General features: G+C 39.2%; 1 protein-coding gene across 4 annotated transcripts in view; it reads right to left on the minus strand.

Annotated features, from left to right (window-relative positions):
- The window catches only part of SHTN1 (shootin 1), a 122,707-nt gene that overhangs the window by 2,093 nt on the left and 104,752 nt on the right, over positions 1-15,862 (minus strand). For 2 of the 4 annotated variants that reach the window (XM_007964202.3, XM_007964199.3), the window contains one exon: positions 145-1,917. In XM_007964202.3, coding sequence (XP_007962393.2) covers positions 1,906-1,917 — 12 coding nt within the window. In that variant the 3' untranslated portion in view covers positions 145-1,905. Of the gene's footprint in view, positions 1-144; positions 15,823-15,862 lie in introns of those variants that run through there. The other 2 variants (XM_073019392.1, XM_007964200.3) reach the window with 2 other exon arrangements.

Consider the following 15,862-nt stretch of genomic DNA (forward strand, 5'->3'; position numbering starts at 1 on the left):
GAAACATGAAAGAAAACAATAAACAATCTTAGAGACTATTAAAAATTACTAAAGTTGTCAAACTGTATACAATTTTCTATTAAAGAATGTCAAGCTTGGGGAACTAAACCAGAAACGTTAATAATAACCACAACTGACCCTCAATGGGAAAAACTATTGGTGCCTTTTTAATAAGTTGTGGTGAGGAGAGTTCAAATTACAGGACATAACAGAATTTGTTTCATGAATTAATGCAGTCTGTAGTTAGCATATCATATAGCAGTATTATCCAGTTAAGGAAAGATACAGTTGAAAAACATTACATTTTAATTCCCCATGAGTAAAGTGATAAGTAACTGTAAAATCATCATTGGGAGAACATGGAAACAGTCAAGCATAACGAACTTACAGAAAGATTATTATCTCCAAATTTAGGAAGTACATGTACCTGCCTACCCACCTCTTCAAGCCTATGCTTACCACACGTGCAAAAATACAATACAATACAACTACTGCAATTATTACTATCATTTTCTTTTGCGCTTAGGTGAAAAACACCTGACAGCTACATGCTGAGCCATGCTAACAAAACTAAACCTTTCACTTTCTTTAATAGTAAAATTACCATTACTGAATCATTGTCATAAAAAGTGCATTCAAGTACATTACCACTTATTTTAAATAAACACCAATTTTGAAACAATCAACTTTGAAAAGCTGCATAAGTTTTTTTTTTTTAATCCCTGATTACATTTCTATTTATTCACTGTGGTAGCCTGAAACATTGTATTTTTAGAGACTAACTACCGCTTAATTTCTTTTTTAAAAAAACAACAACAAACCTGTGTAATACAGAACAGCAGTGAAGCAAGAAAAATGTGTGCTTGTCACTTATCTTCACTGTACTGTACCTAAGAACTCTGATAAAATATGGTACTTGTGCCACATTAGTATATGGGAAAACATAATTAACTCATAGCGCAGAGCACATGGTTTACCAACATATTACTGTAAAATTCAAGGTTTGGACTTTCACCTCAGTTCTGTATTCAGGCTACCAGAGCATCCCCACGGAGGTCCTTGGGAGGCTTTGGGCACAATCAATAGCATGTATTTTTTCATCCGATAGTTAACAATGTATGTAATTAAGACTGACTATGGGACTACGAGTTTGATGCCAGCTCCTGAGTTTTAAGTTTATCTCAGTCTACCATAGAAAATAACTTGTATGCCACAGTACCCAACAATTTCCACGCTGCTGCAGTTTCTCCATCAAGAGGATCAGACCCAAACCAGAAGCTTCTTTGGGGGCTTTAAAAATCACATTAGGTTGATCAGTTTTGTTTATCCAATTATTTACAAGCACCTCAAACTTTCAGCATTCCATTTGAGGAGTGGTATGCACATTTCCTAAAAAGGTATCAACATCTGCATTTTTTTGTAACCTTCTAAAAGAAGTCATACTTAATACAGTAACTAGGAAAAAAAAAATCATCCTTATAAAGATCAAATAACCAAAACCTAATAGGAATGTGTTTTGCTAAACAGCTTACTTATGTTTATAGTTGCTACTTACAAAAGTAACACCAGAAAAAAACCTGTATTCTGAATACAGACACCAGAGCAGAATGTCTACAGCCCTTGCCGATATACCAACACTCATCACGTGCTTATTGAAAAGGACTTCCAAACATGTCAGGCCTCTGGTTTCTGGATCAGCAGTTGGAGCTGTCTGTCTCTCTCACGTTTTCAATGCTGTCTTCTTTGTTTTCTGGTTGGACTTTGCCTTCATCCTCCTTGTGTTGAGTTGGATCTTTTTCAGCAACCTGGTCTTTGGTTTGGGGTTCATGTGTAGAAACAGGATCTAAAACTACAACTGGTTCGACTTGTTTTTCACCATCAATGTATTTTTTCCTGTATCCAAGGCTACTGGGAGGCCTATGAGATGAAGAGTTAGACAAAAAAAGTAAAAAGCAGAGAGAAAATAGTTGTCTCTGATATTCTGATCAACATAAAACCCAAAATGTTCTAAGTCTAGTCAACATGCATATAGTAGTCTTTGAGATGCCAGCCATTTAAAAGAAAAAGTGAAGCTATCGGATTACACAGCTGATACTAGGAGCACAAGGCCAGAAGAAAGAAGGCAGAGAAAAAGCGATTAACTACAGAAGTGTTACAAAGCCAAATGCACCTACCTGCTTAATTGCATTCTCTTCTCAGGAAGCGTAAAGCTCATGGACAAACTGTGAACCTCTCACGGCCTACTGCCCAGACTCCCACCCACCCTCACTTAGCTGGATGGAGCCAGTGAACTCCCTTCCCTCCTGCGTGTCCCTGGGTATGGCTGGTTGCAAGGTAGCCCTGAGGAGCCTGCATGGGCAAGGGGAGTCATCACCCCTCATCACTGATGGAAAGGTGAGAGGCATGCCGGCTGCTGCTATTACCAACTAGAGGAGACCTGGTCAGACTTCAGGAGGGGGTGGCGGTAGGACCAAGGGCAGAGAGAGAGTCACAGTAGAAGCTAAAATGCTAAGTTACCATTAATGTTTCTAAAAGGAGAATCAGGTTTCTTGAGAAATTTCTTATGGAATTTCAGAGGCGGTTTTCCACAGACTCCTCCTCTCATCTCTTCTGCTGCAAGAAGCTATGGCTCCTCAGGCTGAATGGGTGCGGATTTCCTTATGGAAACAGTTATCTCTGAAACACCCAAAGGTTCAGGCTGCTGAGCTGCTGCCTGAAGATGGAGGCAGCTGCAGTGGGCAGGGCTGGGGCTCTCGGACTTTTCTGGTCTTTCTGGAAAGTGCTAGGATCAGGCCTTTTTGTCCCTGAGAACTGGCTGTTAACCATGACCTGGCACAACACCATGCCACCTCTTGGGGTTCCGCCAGGTGCCAGTGAACTGCTAGCCAGTGCCTGCCCACTGCTCTACCAGCCCCTCACCAGGATTTCTGCTATTCTCTAACCCCTTCACCAGGTCAGAGCTGGCAGGAGACACTCTTTTACCACCTAATACCTCTCTCTTGTTGGACTTCCCACAATTGTTTCCTGTCTGTCTCTTCCAATAGCATGTAAACATCTACGAGGCAGGGACTATTTAGCTTTACTCACAATTCTATCCCCAGCACCTAGCACAGATGCATTTGTGGAATAAACGAATGGGCAAATACTAACAAACTGAAAGGTTCAGAATTAAGGGGGAGAAATCAAGGTTTGGGTGTGAGTAGGTCTGGATGTCTCTCTTGCAACAAAAACAACAGAACAAATGATCAATTACTAAGTGAAAGTAACCTGCATGACCCAGTCACGGGCACAAAACCTCAAACCCAAAGACCACACTGTTTTTTTTCACTTTCTGACCAGTACTGTAAGATGGGTCCAAATGTTTAAAAACCACTCCCTCTGGCTATCAGGTTATATTACCTATGTGTGGCTCGGTCATCATCCTAAGTGACAAACACTCTGTCTTCCTTGGAGGTGGTAAAAACAAAAATAATAACAATAAGCCTGGGTACAGGCTGTGCTGCAGTGAGGACAGATTCCTTTATTTTGGCCTGATTATGGCACCATGACATTGTCCATCTACCTTGGCCAAGGAACTACTTCTCCAGACATCTGCCGCTATGCTTTGGGAATCAGAATGGGCTGTAGTTTCTCCAATGGTACCTGTTTTGACTCTCTCTGACCCACACAGTATGTAAAAGCCTGTAATCGGAGAAGCAGAACAACTCTGAGCAGTACTAAGGATTGATCAGAGGAATTAGACCTTAGGGAGTGGAAGGCACTAGTCATGCAGTCTAGGTAAATCTGCTGCCTCTGCGTCTGACACTGGGCCTGCAGTCAGCTGTTCTGACAGTTGGGAGGGAAGGTGGCTGTAAAGTGACAGAGACTGAGGACAAACTAGAGCTATACCTATCTCTCTCTGTCTCACAAGCACCAATCTTGATGATGCAAGACAATATGCAGGATAAGCAGGCGCCTTCCCCAAGGAGCTGCACATACACCTGTCCCAGGATTTGGAAAAGCTGGAGGAGGAGGTGTGGGGAGCTGGAGAAACTGTGGGCCAGTCACTGCCACGTGCCAGTTAGGTGAGTCAGGACATCAGGAATGTCATGCACAAGCTATAACAGAGCCTGCCCTACACGGACCTTCCGAGGGTTAAAAAAAGTTTTTTTTAAGACAACTACTTCACTTCTGCCTTCTAAATCTCATGCAGATTTATCTGTGGGCAGTTCTAAACTGAAAACAAATGAGTGAGGGGATTCTAGGAAATAAAGTTGCAGCCCAGCTAAGGTTCCAGGGAAAGTCCCATCCAAGTCTGCAGGTCGAGTCACCAGTATGATGGCTTCACCATCTTGGGCCTGGGCCCACTCTTACATAAGCCAGGCAATCTGCTTTCAGCATGCAAAGGAGGTAGTATTTCTCTCATTCTAGGTGAGCAACTTCCATCAACCCGTACTAACCTTCATCACTTCTGTAGAACTACCATGGATGTTTCCATGCTCGTGTGTGTCTGCAGGTGAAGGGGTGGTGCACAGATCCTAGAAAAAGCTTTCTTCATCAGCTCAGGGCTAAACATTTCCAGGAAGTGCTCTCTGGGCTCCACAGCAGCAATGCATGGATGTTGATTGAACTGAAAACTCATAAACCTAGTATTGTCAGGCTGAAATTGTCCTAGAATTGTCTCAGTCCAAAGAATGATTTCCCTGCCCTGAAGCAAGCTTCTTGACTGCAGATTAATCTATTATTAAGTCACTTACAGGCTACAATTTGAGAACCCCTTTGTTATCACTGAAATAGGTGCAGTGGGCATTTTCTGAAGCTAGGCATGGAGGGAGAGTGACTGGTTTCTCAAGGATAATGACCACTGCCTTAGAATCCCAATGGAAGGTGGAAAGGGACCAGGGCAATCGTCTAGTCTGACCTGTCCTTTTACAGATGAGGATGATGGGGCTTGAACTCTTGTTCTGAGTCTGCCACACGGCTCATCAGTGGCAGACTCAGAACAAGAGTCAGAAGTTCCTGTCTCCATGTTTCTGCCTCTTCCATGACAGCATGCTGTTTCTCAAAGGCATCTTCTCCTAGAAACAGGAGGCTACAGGCTAGTTTTTGGCATGTTTACTGATTTCATTCTTTCTGAATCCCTGTTTCCATCTCCATCTTCCAGATCTGTAAATAAAAAGTCTACCCCTTCAAGCTATCCTTCCTTTTTAATTTTTCCCCTGTGGTTTGTAGCTCCTTCTGGCTTGACATCACTAGGTCCACTCCTGGCTCCCACGGGTGGCTGCCCAAGGCTCCTGGAATGAGAGGCTTTTCCTTCTCCTAGGCCTCATTCTACCTTCATTCCTATTGTATGGGAAGGGCCACAGAGCCGCATCAGTGATGGTGCCAGGAACCCAGGTTCTCACTCTAGTAGTCATGGTGGCAGGTTCTAGAGGGTTAAATATGAAGCTTCTCCCCAAGGGAGAAATCCCAGAAGCTCAAATGCAACACTTCAATAGGAGTTGTAATATACTGTCATTCTGTTCAGGTTTTCTACTTTAATGCAACATCTAAGGACTAAGACCACAATAAGGAATTAAATGTCTGTACTTATAAAAAGTAATGGCAACCTGTCTCCTGCATGCCGCAAAATCTGCAAGTAAAAACTTAAATTTTACAAGTATCACTTATAAAGTGAAACTAAAATCGTGGGATACTTGGGCAGACAGGGATCACCATGGTGAGCTAGTCTAACCTCTTCATTTGTCAGATGAAGCGGCCAGGGAAGAGTGAGGTTAAATCAGCATACAACTTGTTAACAGCAAATACAGGACTAAACTAATGGAATCTTGATTTCCTGTCCAATATTCCCCCACCCCCCGCTTTTTTTTTTTGAGATGGAATCTCGCTCTGTCGCCCAGGCTAGAGTGCAGTGGCGCGATCTCAGCTCACTGCAAGCTCCGCCTCCTGGGTTCACACCATTCTTCTGCCTCAGCCTCCCATTTCTTACCATAACATACCGGTAGTCATTTATGATCCATTCATATAGATATTTTTCAGGGGTCATATTAGACTGTGTACTCAAAGGCTATTTCAAGACAAAACCAAAAACCAAAAAGCAAAATAAAAGCTAGGAGAAATATACCAATCTATGCCACTCTATGAAGCCTGGTGCCCAAGTACAACTTGGGTGACCTTTTAGAAAGCAGCTACTGTGCCCCTACTGCAAGAGAGCCCAAATATGGGGCCTGAGCAGGTGGGGCAACTTACTAGTAAAAAGAAAGACCTGACTCCAGACCGTACTGGTACCAGAAGAATCAGAACGATGGCAGTGGCCACGCCAACACTGAACTTCTATACGGGGACTCAGTGATTTCTCAGACTGTGTTACAAGAGATGAAAGTGCAGCATTCTAATTTTTAAAAAGCACATCATTGTTTGCATTCAATGAAATTCCTTTCAAAATCAACTTTCCACGTTCCAATTATATTCAACAACATTCTAGCTAACATTTCGGCTGCAATTCAAATTAACTAATGCCCAAAAGAGCCCTAATCGAAGTGGTTCTGAGCTCAATTGAATACAATCAAAGCTCATGAAATGAAGGGGGAAATGCTTATTTCATGCAAATTCTGCATATCACTCAAGCTTAATTTTACTGATAATATAAAGGTGGGACATTTTGAACATTACAGTGAATGAACTTTTAAGCGGTGAGAGTTATTTTATAAAATGCTACCTCTGAAAAGCTGATTGCCAAACAGTATAAAAATGGTTTGAGGCATAAATGCCAAGTTCATTTCTATTTCACTTCTGAGGTAACTATCTTTCAAATCGCAACAGCTGGACTATTTAACACAATCTGGTGAATCAAAGTATAGTTCTTCTCTGGTCTCCCAGTGGGATGTCTGCATTAGTCGGTGGCAGCCATCCAACAAATGACGCACAGCCGGACGGTCTGAACTCTGTCTCATTTACAATAAAAATGGATAAAACCGCAATCATATTTACCACCTTCAAGGACAGAAAACGGAAAGATTTAAATTTGTCTTTATAAAGTCGTTCCCTGGAAAAACTCCAAAGAGGAAGTCGCTTTTATATTTTCCCTGGTGTAGAAATAAGGATTCTTATTTTTTTCCAAGCCCTTTATACAGTTACTGCAGTGAACAGTAGTGGCATTACAGCAGAGGTAGTTTTGATTGTTTCTTTTGGAAACCCTATTTTTCAGGAGATTTTAATACACTTACCCAAAACATCACAAAATAAAGTTTCAAACCTAAGGTGAAACTTTCTATATTACTACCGATTCTAGCAGTATTTTTAAATATAATAAAGGCAGAACAAAGCTCAATTCTTTTTTGCTTTGGGTACTTTTTCAAAACTTCATTTTAGTTCAAAGAATGTATTAGTTTGTCAATTTGGGTCCACTTCTATTTGTGGAAAAAGAAGATTTCATTATTAACATTGTTAAACAACAGAATACTACTGTGTTTGAAAATCTGACATCAGCCTGTATATGCTGATTTGCTCTCAAGATGAACAAGAATTCCTTTTTAACGCAAGTAAGAGTGGCTGGGCAAAGATCTGTGTCTATGTTCAGCAATATTTTTTTTAGCTGAGTAACTGCAGCACAGGCATCCCAGCACACAGCTTACCTCCCAGACCGCAATGCAATGCTAGGGAGCCTTGTACCTTGTAGGAATATTATCCTATTCCTCTAGTGTAGGCTGGACTGCACACATTTGCAGAATCTAAAATACACTGGCACAAGGAGGTTCAGGAATCTGGACTATTCTCACAGCAAAAGCAACACTGACAATGCGTGAACTATGATTTCAGCTCAGCCAAAGATCCTGAAATGTGGGTGATCCTTTTCTTAGGCTTCGTTTTATAGCTTTTTATAATTCTGCACAACATTAAGTCATCATGGAAAATCCACTCAGATTCCAGCTAATAAAAGCCATGTTATTTACAAGAAATATTTTAAGAGACATAAACTCTTCCACAAAATTCACCATATATAACATTGGCTACTTAAAAACAGCTGCCATGCACAAAATACTTGCATTTTCATTCTGTGTTTTCAGGAAAATATTTTTTTAATGTAATAGTTTTTCTTTCTATTTACTATGTATTTTTAAAACTCTCTTTTAAGATCGGAAATCATAAATTACTTTTCATAGAGCTATATAATAAAGAATATTACAAATGAAATGTGTTTATTGGGTTTCAGAAATTGGGTCAGTTTATTCTGAGATCTGACATTGCAGTTGAGCTTTAGCTTCTTCTATTTGAATAAAAAACCTCCCCTCTACTCCACTATACACAAATAAAAGGAAACATAAACACTGTAGAGACTATTGAAAAATGGTTAAGAAAACCACAATGTACCAAAAGCAATTTGGTTCTCTATGCAGAAATGATATATTTTATACAAAGTCTCTTAAAAATCATAGGTGCTTGCAACTGGAAGCAAATGTTAGAAGGCAATTAATTCTTTGAGAAAATTGAGAATTACTTAGCAGCATTTTAACAGTAATTTTGAGATTTACTCAACAGCAGTTTAACAGTCATTTTTACACTAGGTGTAATACATCCTCAACAATTAATCTGGAGGAAGTTGCTGTTTGCACAGCAACTCAGAACACTTGTAAGACAATCCTGACAGGCGGATCTTTCGGGCAGTCCACAGGATAACTCCTTGGCAGTGGGGGGAGGTAAAAAAATGAAGTGAAGGGATCTCAACTTCCAGAACATCCAGTTGTTCTGCTAATTTTGTTGTTAAAACTTAATTGTCCATGTACAGGCGCACATGGAGAACCTTTGTAGCCGCGCTTTGCTGAACAGAGCTGTTTCCTGCAGTGTCAGTACACAATTCAGCAGTACTAAGATTACAGTTGAGAGCAGAGCAAATCCTTTAATTGTATAAGAGCATCAGATTAAGCAGTAACGTCCATGCAGTTCATTCTGCTAGCTGGTAGTCTCTTCTCAGAAACAAATGTTTACTAAGTACAGGGAAGGCGCCCTCCCTCCCCCTCCCTGATGGGCGCTCATGTGCACACGCATACACGCGCGCACACACACACATACACGCACAAACGCACGCACACACACAAAAGAGAAAGAAAGAAAGCGGAAAGCGGAGGTTATGAGGAAACGGTGGGGGTGGGAGTATCAACCAGGAAGAAAATCCACTGTTTTCCATCCCAGGACTGAAAGAACTTTCCCCGTCTCCATTTGAACAAAACGTGACCCCAAACCTCTCTTAAGGAATGGTTATATGGCCAATTAATTTCCAGCTGAGATAATTAGTTTGAGAGAATAATTTTATGCCAAGTTTCCCTAAAGTAAGTTAAGAATCTCAATTTTTATTTGCTAATGTATTTCAAAAGCTCATACTCTTCCATAGGATTACAGAAAGTAAACAAAATAAAATAAAATAGCTCAGATCATCTAGCTCCAGTAAATTAAAAAGCTGTACTTTCCTATTTCATTTTTCTACATTAGTATCACATTAGAAATACTGAGTGAAGAGACCAGTTAGAGGTCAAACAATGATAAAAATCAATCTTACTTTTAATTCAAAACCTGAAAGGCAATTAGATTTTTTTTCTTTCATGGAAATGTTTGACTGGTCACACCAACCAAAAGACATCTAAAATTTATCTTTTATCAACTACCCTTTGGTATCAGTTAATGGCCCAAACAAGATGAACTCTTACAAAAATAAATCTGTGTGGGGCCAAAAGTCACATGTATTTAGAGATACCACAGACATAGAAATTCAATGCAAATTAAAATAAAAATGGTTTCACTGGAAATGAACAATTTTCTATTGAAATTGAAGTCTTATAATTGCTACATGTGTTTTTGTTTTTTAAATTCTTCTAGGGCAGCATGTAACCTCTTTTGACGCCCCCACATGAAAAAGCAAACTAACTGCCTGTCTGGCAGTTACAAAGGAAATTTAAAAGACCTTGATAAAGCTTATAGTTTTGAGGGGACCTGGGGTGAAGAGAAGCATGATACATTAGAAAAATGTTAACTTGAAAAGTCTTTGGCAATTAATTGTGGCTTAAAAGGATCTTTGAGAATGACCAAGATGACACAGCTATGAAAGCACTGCAAACCACACTGTTAAAATGGAACAGGAGTTCCCTTGCAAAGGGGCTCTCCCTTTTGAAGTAAGATTTTATAGAAGTAACTAGATAAAATGAAAAATCATCTTTGAAGCTGACTACCTTGTCTAATTCCAACTGTTAGTAGGATATCCACCTTCCTGAAAGTAATTAATTGAAAAAGTGGATGAAAAAGCTTAATTCAGACAAGCAGGGCCACTTTCAGATAAGATGGTTTCAGGAGAAAAGCAAGATGGCAAGAAAACATGATACTCTTAAGCCTCTGCCTGACTGTGATGCAGACACATTTTAAGATCTGCTCACCTCCTTCTCCATACTGAAGGCCCACATGTCCTGGCTGTCTTTATAATAAAAATGTCCTAAAACATAATGACCAATGGATAAACACAAACTCAAAGGAGTTAACCAGTAATTGACCAAACATGAAGCTCTCTCAAAAAGGTATAGAATAAAGTGGATACAATAATAAAATGTATTTGGGGCTTTAGAATGTATATTTTTAAACTAGATTCACAGATAGTGATTTACCTTTATATTATCATACTATCATTTAGTAAAAGCATCTTTCTAATTCAATGATTACGGTCAGAAATTTTCAAGGTATCTGACTTCTGGGAAAAAACTACTTCTCAGCATGGTTAAAATGTTCAATAAAATAAAAAAATGTGCAAATAGAACTTATGCTGAAGACTAAAGTAGCTTAAGGCTGGTATTCTGACAGGCTAATTTCTAAAATTTATTTTGAAGCATGGCCCTTTATTGGACATTTGGCATGAAAAAGATTGAAATAATTTCTTTCCAATTACTCTTTAAGACTTTTTGCTAAATCAGATAGGCTCTCCTTTTCAGAACTCTGTTTTACTTTCCTCCCTTGACAAGTGATCTTTAAATTGCTTAGGTTAGCCTTAGAGAATGAGAAAAGGAAGACATGAAAATCCCTATAAGTATGTAGGGTCTAAGGAACGGGATGTCAGTATCTTAGGGTCAATGAAGCAACTTAACTGCAGAATCATCACCTCCTATAGAAGGAATCTTATGGTCATTCTTTTCTTTCCCCTTCCTTAAGCTCTTAAGACACTAAATGCAGTACACCATAGTTCAAAAAGCACTGGCTTTGGAGATAAAGTTTAAAAGGTTCAAGTGCAATTTGAACTAAATGTCAACTAGAAGTGTAATTTTGGGCAAGTTGTTTACCTCACTGAGCCTCAGTTTTCTCATCTGTAAAATGGGGATAATGTCCAATCTATAAGTTTGGGAGAATTAAAATAATACACAAAAGCACCTGGCTTAATATATGTTAGTGAAATACAGTGACAACAACACAAAAGCAAATTCCAAAACCCTCCATCCCCAAACTGGAAGCTGGTTCCATTACTGATAGCCTCCATCTATAACTAACATATACATCCTGCCTACTATAATTTTAGCACATTTCCTCTTAGATGGATATTATTTTATTATGCATATATACTGATAAAGAGTAATAGAAGTATTAACTTAAAACACACACACACAGAATGGAAGTTTCTTGGCATTTCCCCCCAACATGCTTTTTCCTTTATTATACCTATATCAACCAAGAACATCAGACTTAGGCATTCTGTTGATAAGAGTTAACATGTTTCAGATATCTCACATAGGATTAAAATGGCAAGCAATCTGACCCACACTGACGTATACTGGATTTTCTTTTTCTTTTTTTGAGATGGAGTCTCACCCTGTTGCCCAGGCTGGAGTGCAGTGGCGCAATCTCAGCTCACTGCAAGCTCCGCCTCCCAGGTTCACGCCATTCTCCCACCTCAGCCTCCCGAGTAGCTGGGACTACAGGCGCCCGCCGCCACACTCGGCTAATTTTTGTATTTTTAGTAGAGACAGGGTTTTGCCATGTTGGCCCAGCTGGTCTCAAACTCCTGACCTCAAGTGATCTGCCTGCCTCAACTTCCCAAAGTGCTGGGATTATAGCCGTAAGCCACTATGCCTGGCCTGTGATCAGGTACTTCTAACCTCTAAAAGCACTTGGGGCAATAGTGCAGGGCTGACTCCTGAAAGTACTACTCTAAAAGATAACAGTCAGTCATTTTGATTTGGACTTGTCAGTTCTGAGGATGTATTTTAAAAATTAATTATTTTACATTTCTGGGTTTGTGTTTTTCTATAAAAACTACAATGAGAGACACGTAACTAGGAAATATGTGCCTCTTACTCCTTATTCTAACTGTGAACAGCTTTACCAAGTGAACACATTTGCTAGGAATTACTGGGATTCGAAAGCTGAAAGGGACTCTGTACAGTACATAACCTACTTGCCTCGATTTTAGATTAGAAGGAACACAACAAAAAGAAAACAAAACACAGAGAGGTTAAACGACTTGTACAAGTCACCTGGCCTAGTCAAAAACCCAGGGGGTCTAGTGTCTTAGCTTTGGTCCTTGATATCCATTATCCCAGCATTATAATTGTAAGATAAGATAGGAAAGTAATTTATTGGAATGCTTTTCCTATATGATCTAATTTACTTGACAATCCTACAGGGCAGGCATTACTACCGTCAATTTGCACACCAGGAAATTCAGTCATAGATTATATAACTTTCCCAGGGTCACAAATATCTAAACAGCAGACCCAGGATCTGAACCCTACTCTGTCTGATTTTAGAGTTCGAGTCTTGGAAATAACTGGAGGCTGCTTTCCACCCTGTGCATATGTGGACAGGCACTGGCTTAGAAAATGAATTACATTGTTTCCTTGTTACTGCCTGTTCTGTCTACAGGCTTTTATTGATTAAAATACAAATCATTGTTTTTCTGACCCTGCGCAACACTTAATTACTCTATTGCCAGGTATTATAGCTGTCTGAAAGTAAAAGAGTTTCTTTTAAAAATTCTATAATTTAGGCCAGGTGTGGTGGCTCACGCCTGTAATCCCAGCACTTTGGGAGGTCGAGGGGGGTGGATCACCTGAGGTCAGGAGTTCGAGATCAGCCTGACCAACATGGTAAAACCCTGTTTCTACCAAAACTACAAAAATTAGCTGGACATGGTGGCGGGTGCCTGTAATCCCAGCTACTCGGAAGGCTGAGCAGGAGAATCACTTGAACTCGGGTGGCTGAGGTTGCAGTGAGCCGAGATCATGCCATTGTACTCCAGCCTGGGAGACAGCAAGACTACATCTCAAAAAAAAAAAAAAAAAAAAAAAAAATTCTATAATTTAGAATTTTCTCTCTTTGATTCCCACCCATTCATTGGCCTGAATCAGTGAATAAAATATCTTACTATATTTTAACATTATCAGATTTAATCTTAATCAACAGAAAGAGCATGAAAGCAAAAATGAGGTTTGCACTTAATGTGCCTGGCCAGCCCTTTACCTCTTATAGCATAAAGGGACATGATGAGCATAATTCTGATCTAAATTATAACCAATTGGAATTCATAACATTCACATTCACTGTGAGATTTAAGATACTAGGATTAGATGGTATATACTTATTAGAAATAATTAACAGGACACATTTTGAAGCTATTATTAAAATAGAAGCAGAATAAATTAGGCTTTCCCAAGCCCTGATTATCTTTTCCTTTCTTTTTCTTCTTTTTTCTTAAAAACAAAACAAAAAAAAAACCCTTGCTTTGCGTATCTTGGTGACAAGAACATTTATTTTAATTAATCCTTATAATTAAGCATTAAAAGTGTTTCTTGCCTTCTTATAGGACCCTAGGAAATAAATCAGTATATCTTTGACTTTATAATTTACCAGAGAGGAGTTACTCAATTATATGGAATCTATACATATGTTGATTTTAGGAATTTATTAAAAGAAAAACAACTTTCTAGGTATAGTGTGAGGTTATTTAATTTTCTGGTTAAGTGAAGATCTTACGCAGAAAACATCTTTGTCTCCACCTTTACACACTTAAAACATTTCTTGGCAGTTTTCAAAACTTTCCTGTCCCATCTGAGGCCAATCAAGTGAGCACAGCTGAATCTTTCTTTTACAACTGGGTATTCTGTTGTCTCTGGTAACTTAATTTGGAGTAGGTACAATGGCAAAAAAGATATGCAAGACTGAGCTGAATATAAACGGTTTCCACGCATTTAAAAAAATGTGTTAGAACCAAATAATTCAATCAAACAACCAACCAACAAAAACCTCTAATATCAAGCTCATGTGCCTATGTGACTGTCGAATAATGGGAGAATGCTGATTGAGTATTGTAGTTGATGTTCTACTGTTTTATTCATACTGAAAATGTGCTCATTCATTCATTTATTCAAAAAGAATTTATTGAAAGCCTACCATATGGCAGGAATCGTTCCATGTGTGTAAGACACACCAATAGACAAAACAGGAAAAAATTCTTACCCTCATGGAGCTTACATTCCAGTGGGGGAGAGAAAACATAAAACAATAAATATAATAAATAAAGTATATAGTAAGTTAGAAGGTGATAACTGCTCTAGGGAGAAATGACATAGGATAAGGGGGAATCAGAGCTTAAGGGAAGAGGAGTTACAATTTTGAATAAGGTGGCCAGGGTAGGCCTCATTAAGAAGATAACATTTGAGCAACACATCCACGGAGGCGAGGGAGTAAGGCATGCAGCTCTTAGAGAAGACCACGACAGGCAGCAAAGGGCCTAGAGTGAAGTGGTACTGGGACAAAGAGGCCAAAGAGGAGGGGGAAGGGAAGTTACAGTGGCTGGGGCTGGTGTGTGTGTGTGTGTGAGAGAGAGAGAGAGCGCGCACATGCATACATATGTTGGGGCAGTAATGTCTGTATTAGAGCTGAGTGTCATTGGCATCCTCCCTTGACCTTGATTCAGGTCAAAAGCCAATAGCGCCACTCACCTGAAACACTAACGGTGGTGTTGCCACAGATCGAAACAGAAGTGTAACTACTAGAATGCAGAGACAGTTTTTAGAAGCAAAGGAAATATTTTACTTATTAATTGCTGACCCGACTTCAAAGTGCTTTGACAGGCCAAATCTATAAAGTAAGACAATGTGGTTAGTACAATAGAGTACTTATTAGTCAAAGCCAGCCAGAAACAGCACTGAAAATAACCCTTCTCATTCCTGGAAGCTAGGCCAGTTTCAGGGGATTCTGACAAATGATACAGACTGTTAAAGCTTACATGTAACTACATTAAATTAAACTTCTTTTAGTCATTAAAAGGTTTAAACATAAACGAATGAAGTGTGCCTGTCTGGGTAAATAATTACCCTATACATACACAGAATTCTCAGATTCAATCTGGATAGTCTAATTATACTTAAGAAACAGATTTTTCCAGAAAGGTGCTCTTATTTGATAAATTACTGTCAATATGAAAATACACAGCATCAGTTATTTTATTTAGCTAAAGAATGTCAAGAACCAAATAATCAAGCATTAGGTTACAAAGTTTAAAAGTTAATACAGCAGTCCACAGTATTTGTATTAGAGCTTTAAGTAGATAAATTAAATTGGAATGTGTCTCTTAAGCAGTCATTGAACAAGCAAGATGAGAAATAAATTGAGCTTCACATCCGCCTTTATGGCATCTAACAACTGTGTCTGTCAACACATGGATCCTTTTCACTGTCAATTCAACACACATTTTGCAGACCTTGGGCCTGCAATTATTTCATTTCCTTTCTTGGAAATGTAATTTCCACTTACTTTTGGAGAACAAAAGGCAGACAAAAGGAAGAAGGAGTTGCAGTATTTTCTGATTCAGATTATCTGTGTAAAATGGTAAAGGAAAAAAATCTATACACACACA

The sequence above is a fragment of the Chlorocebus sabaeus genome, chromosome 9 (genome assembly GCF_047675955.1).
Source record: "Chlorocebus sabaeus isolate Y175 chromosome 9, mChlSab1.0.hap1, whole genome shotgun sequence".
Lineage (NCBI taxonomy): Eukaryota > Metazoa > Chordata > Mammalia > Primates > Cercopithecidae > Chlorocebus > Chlorocebus sabaeus.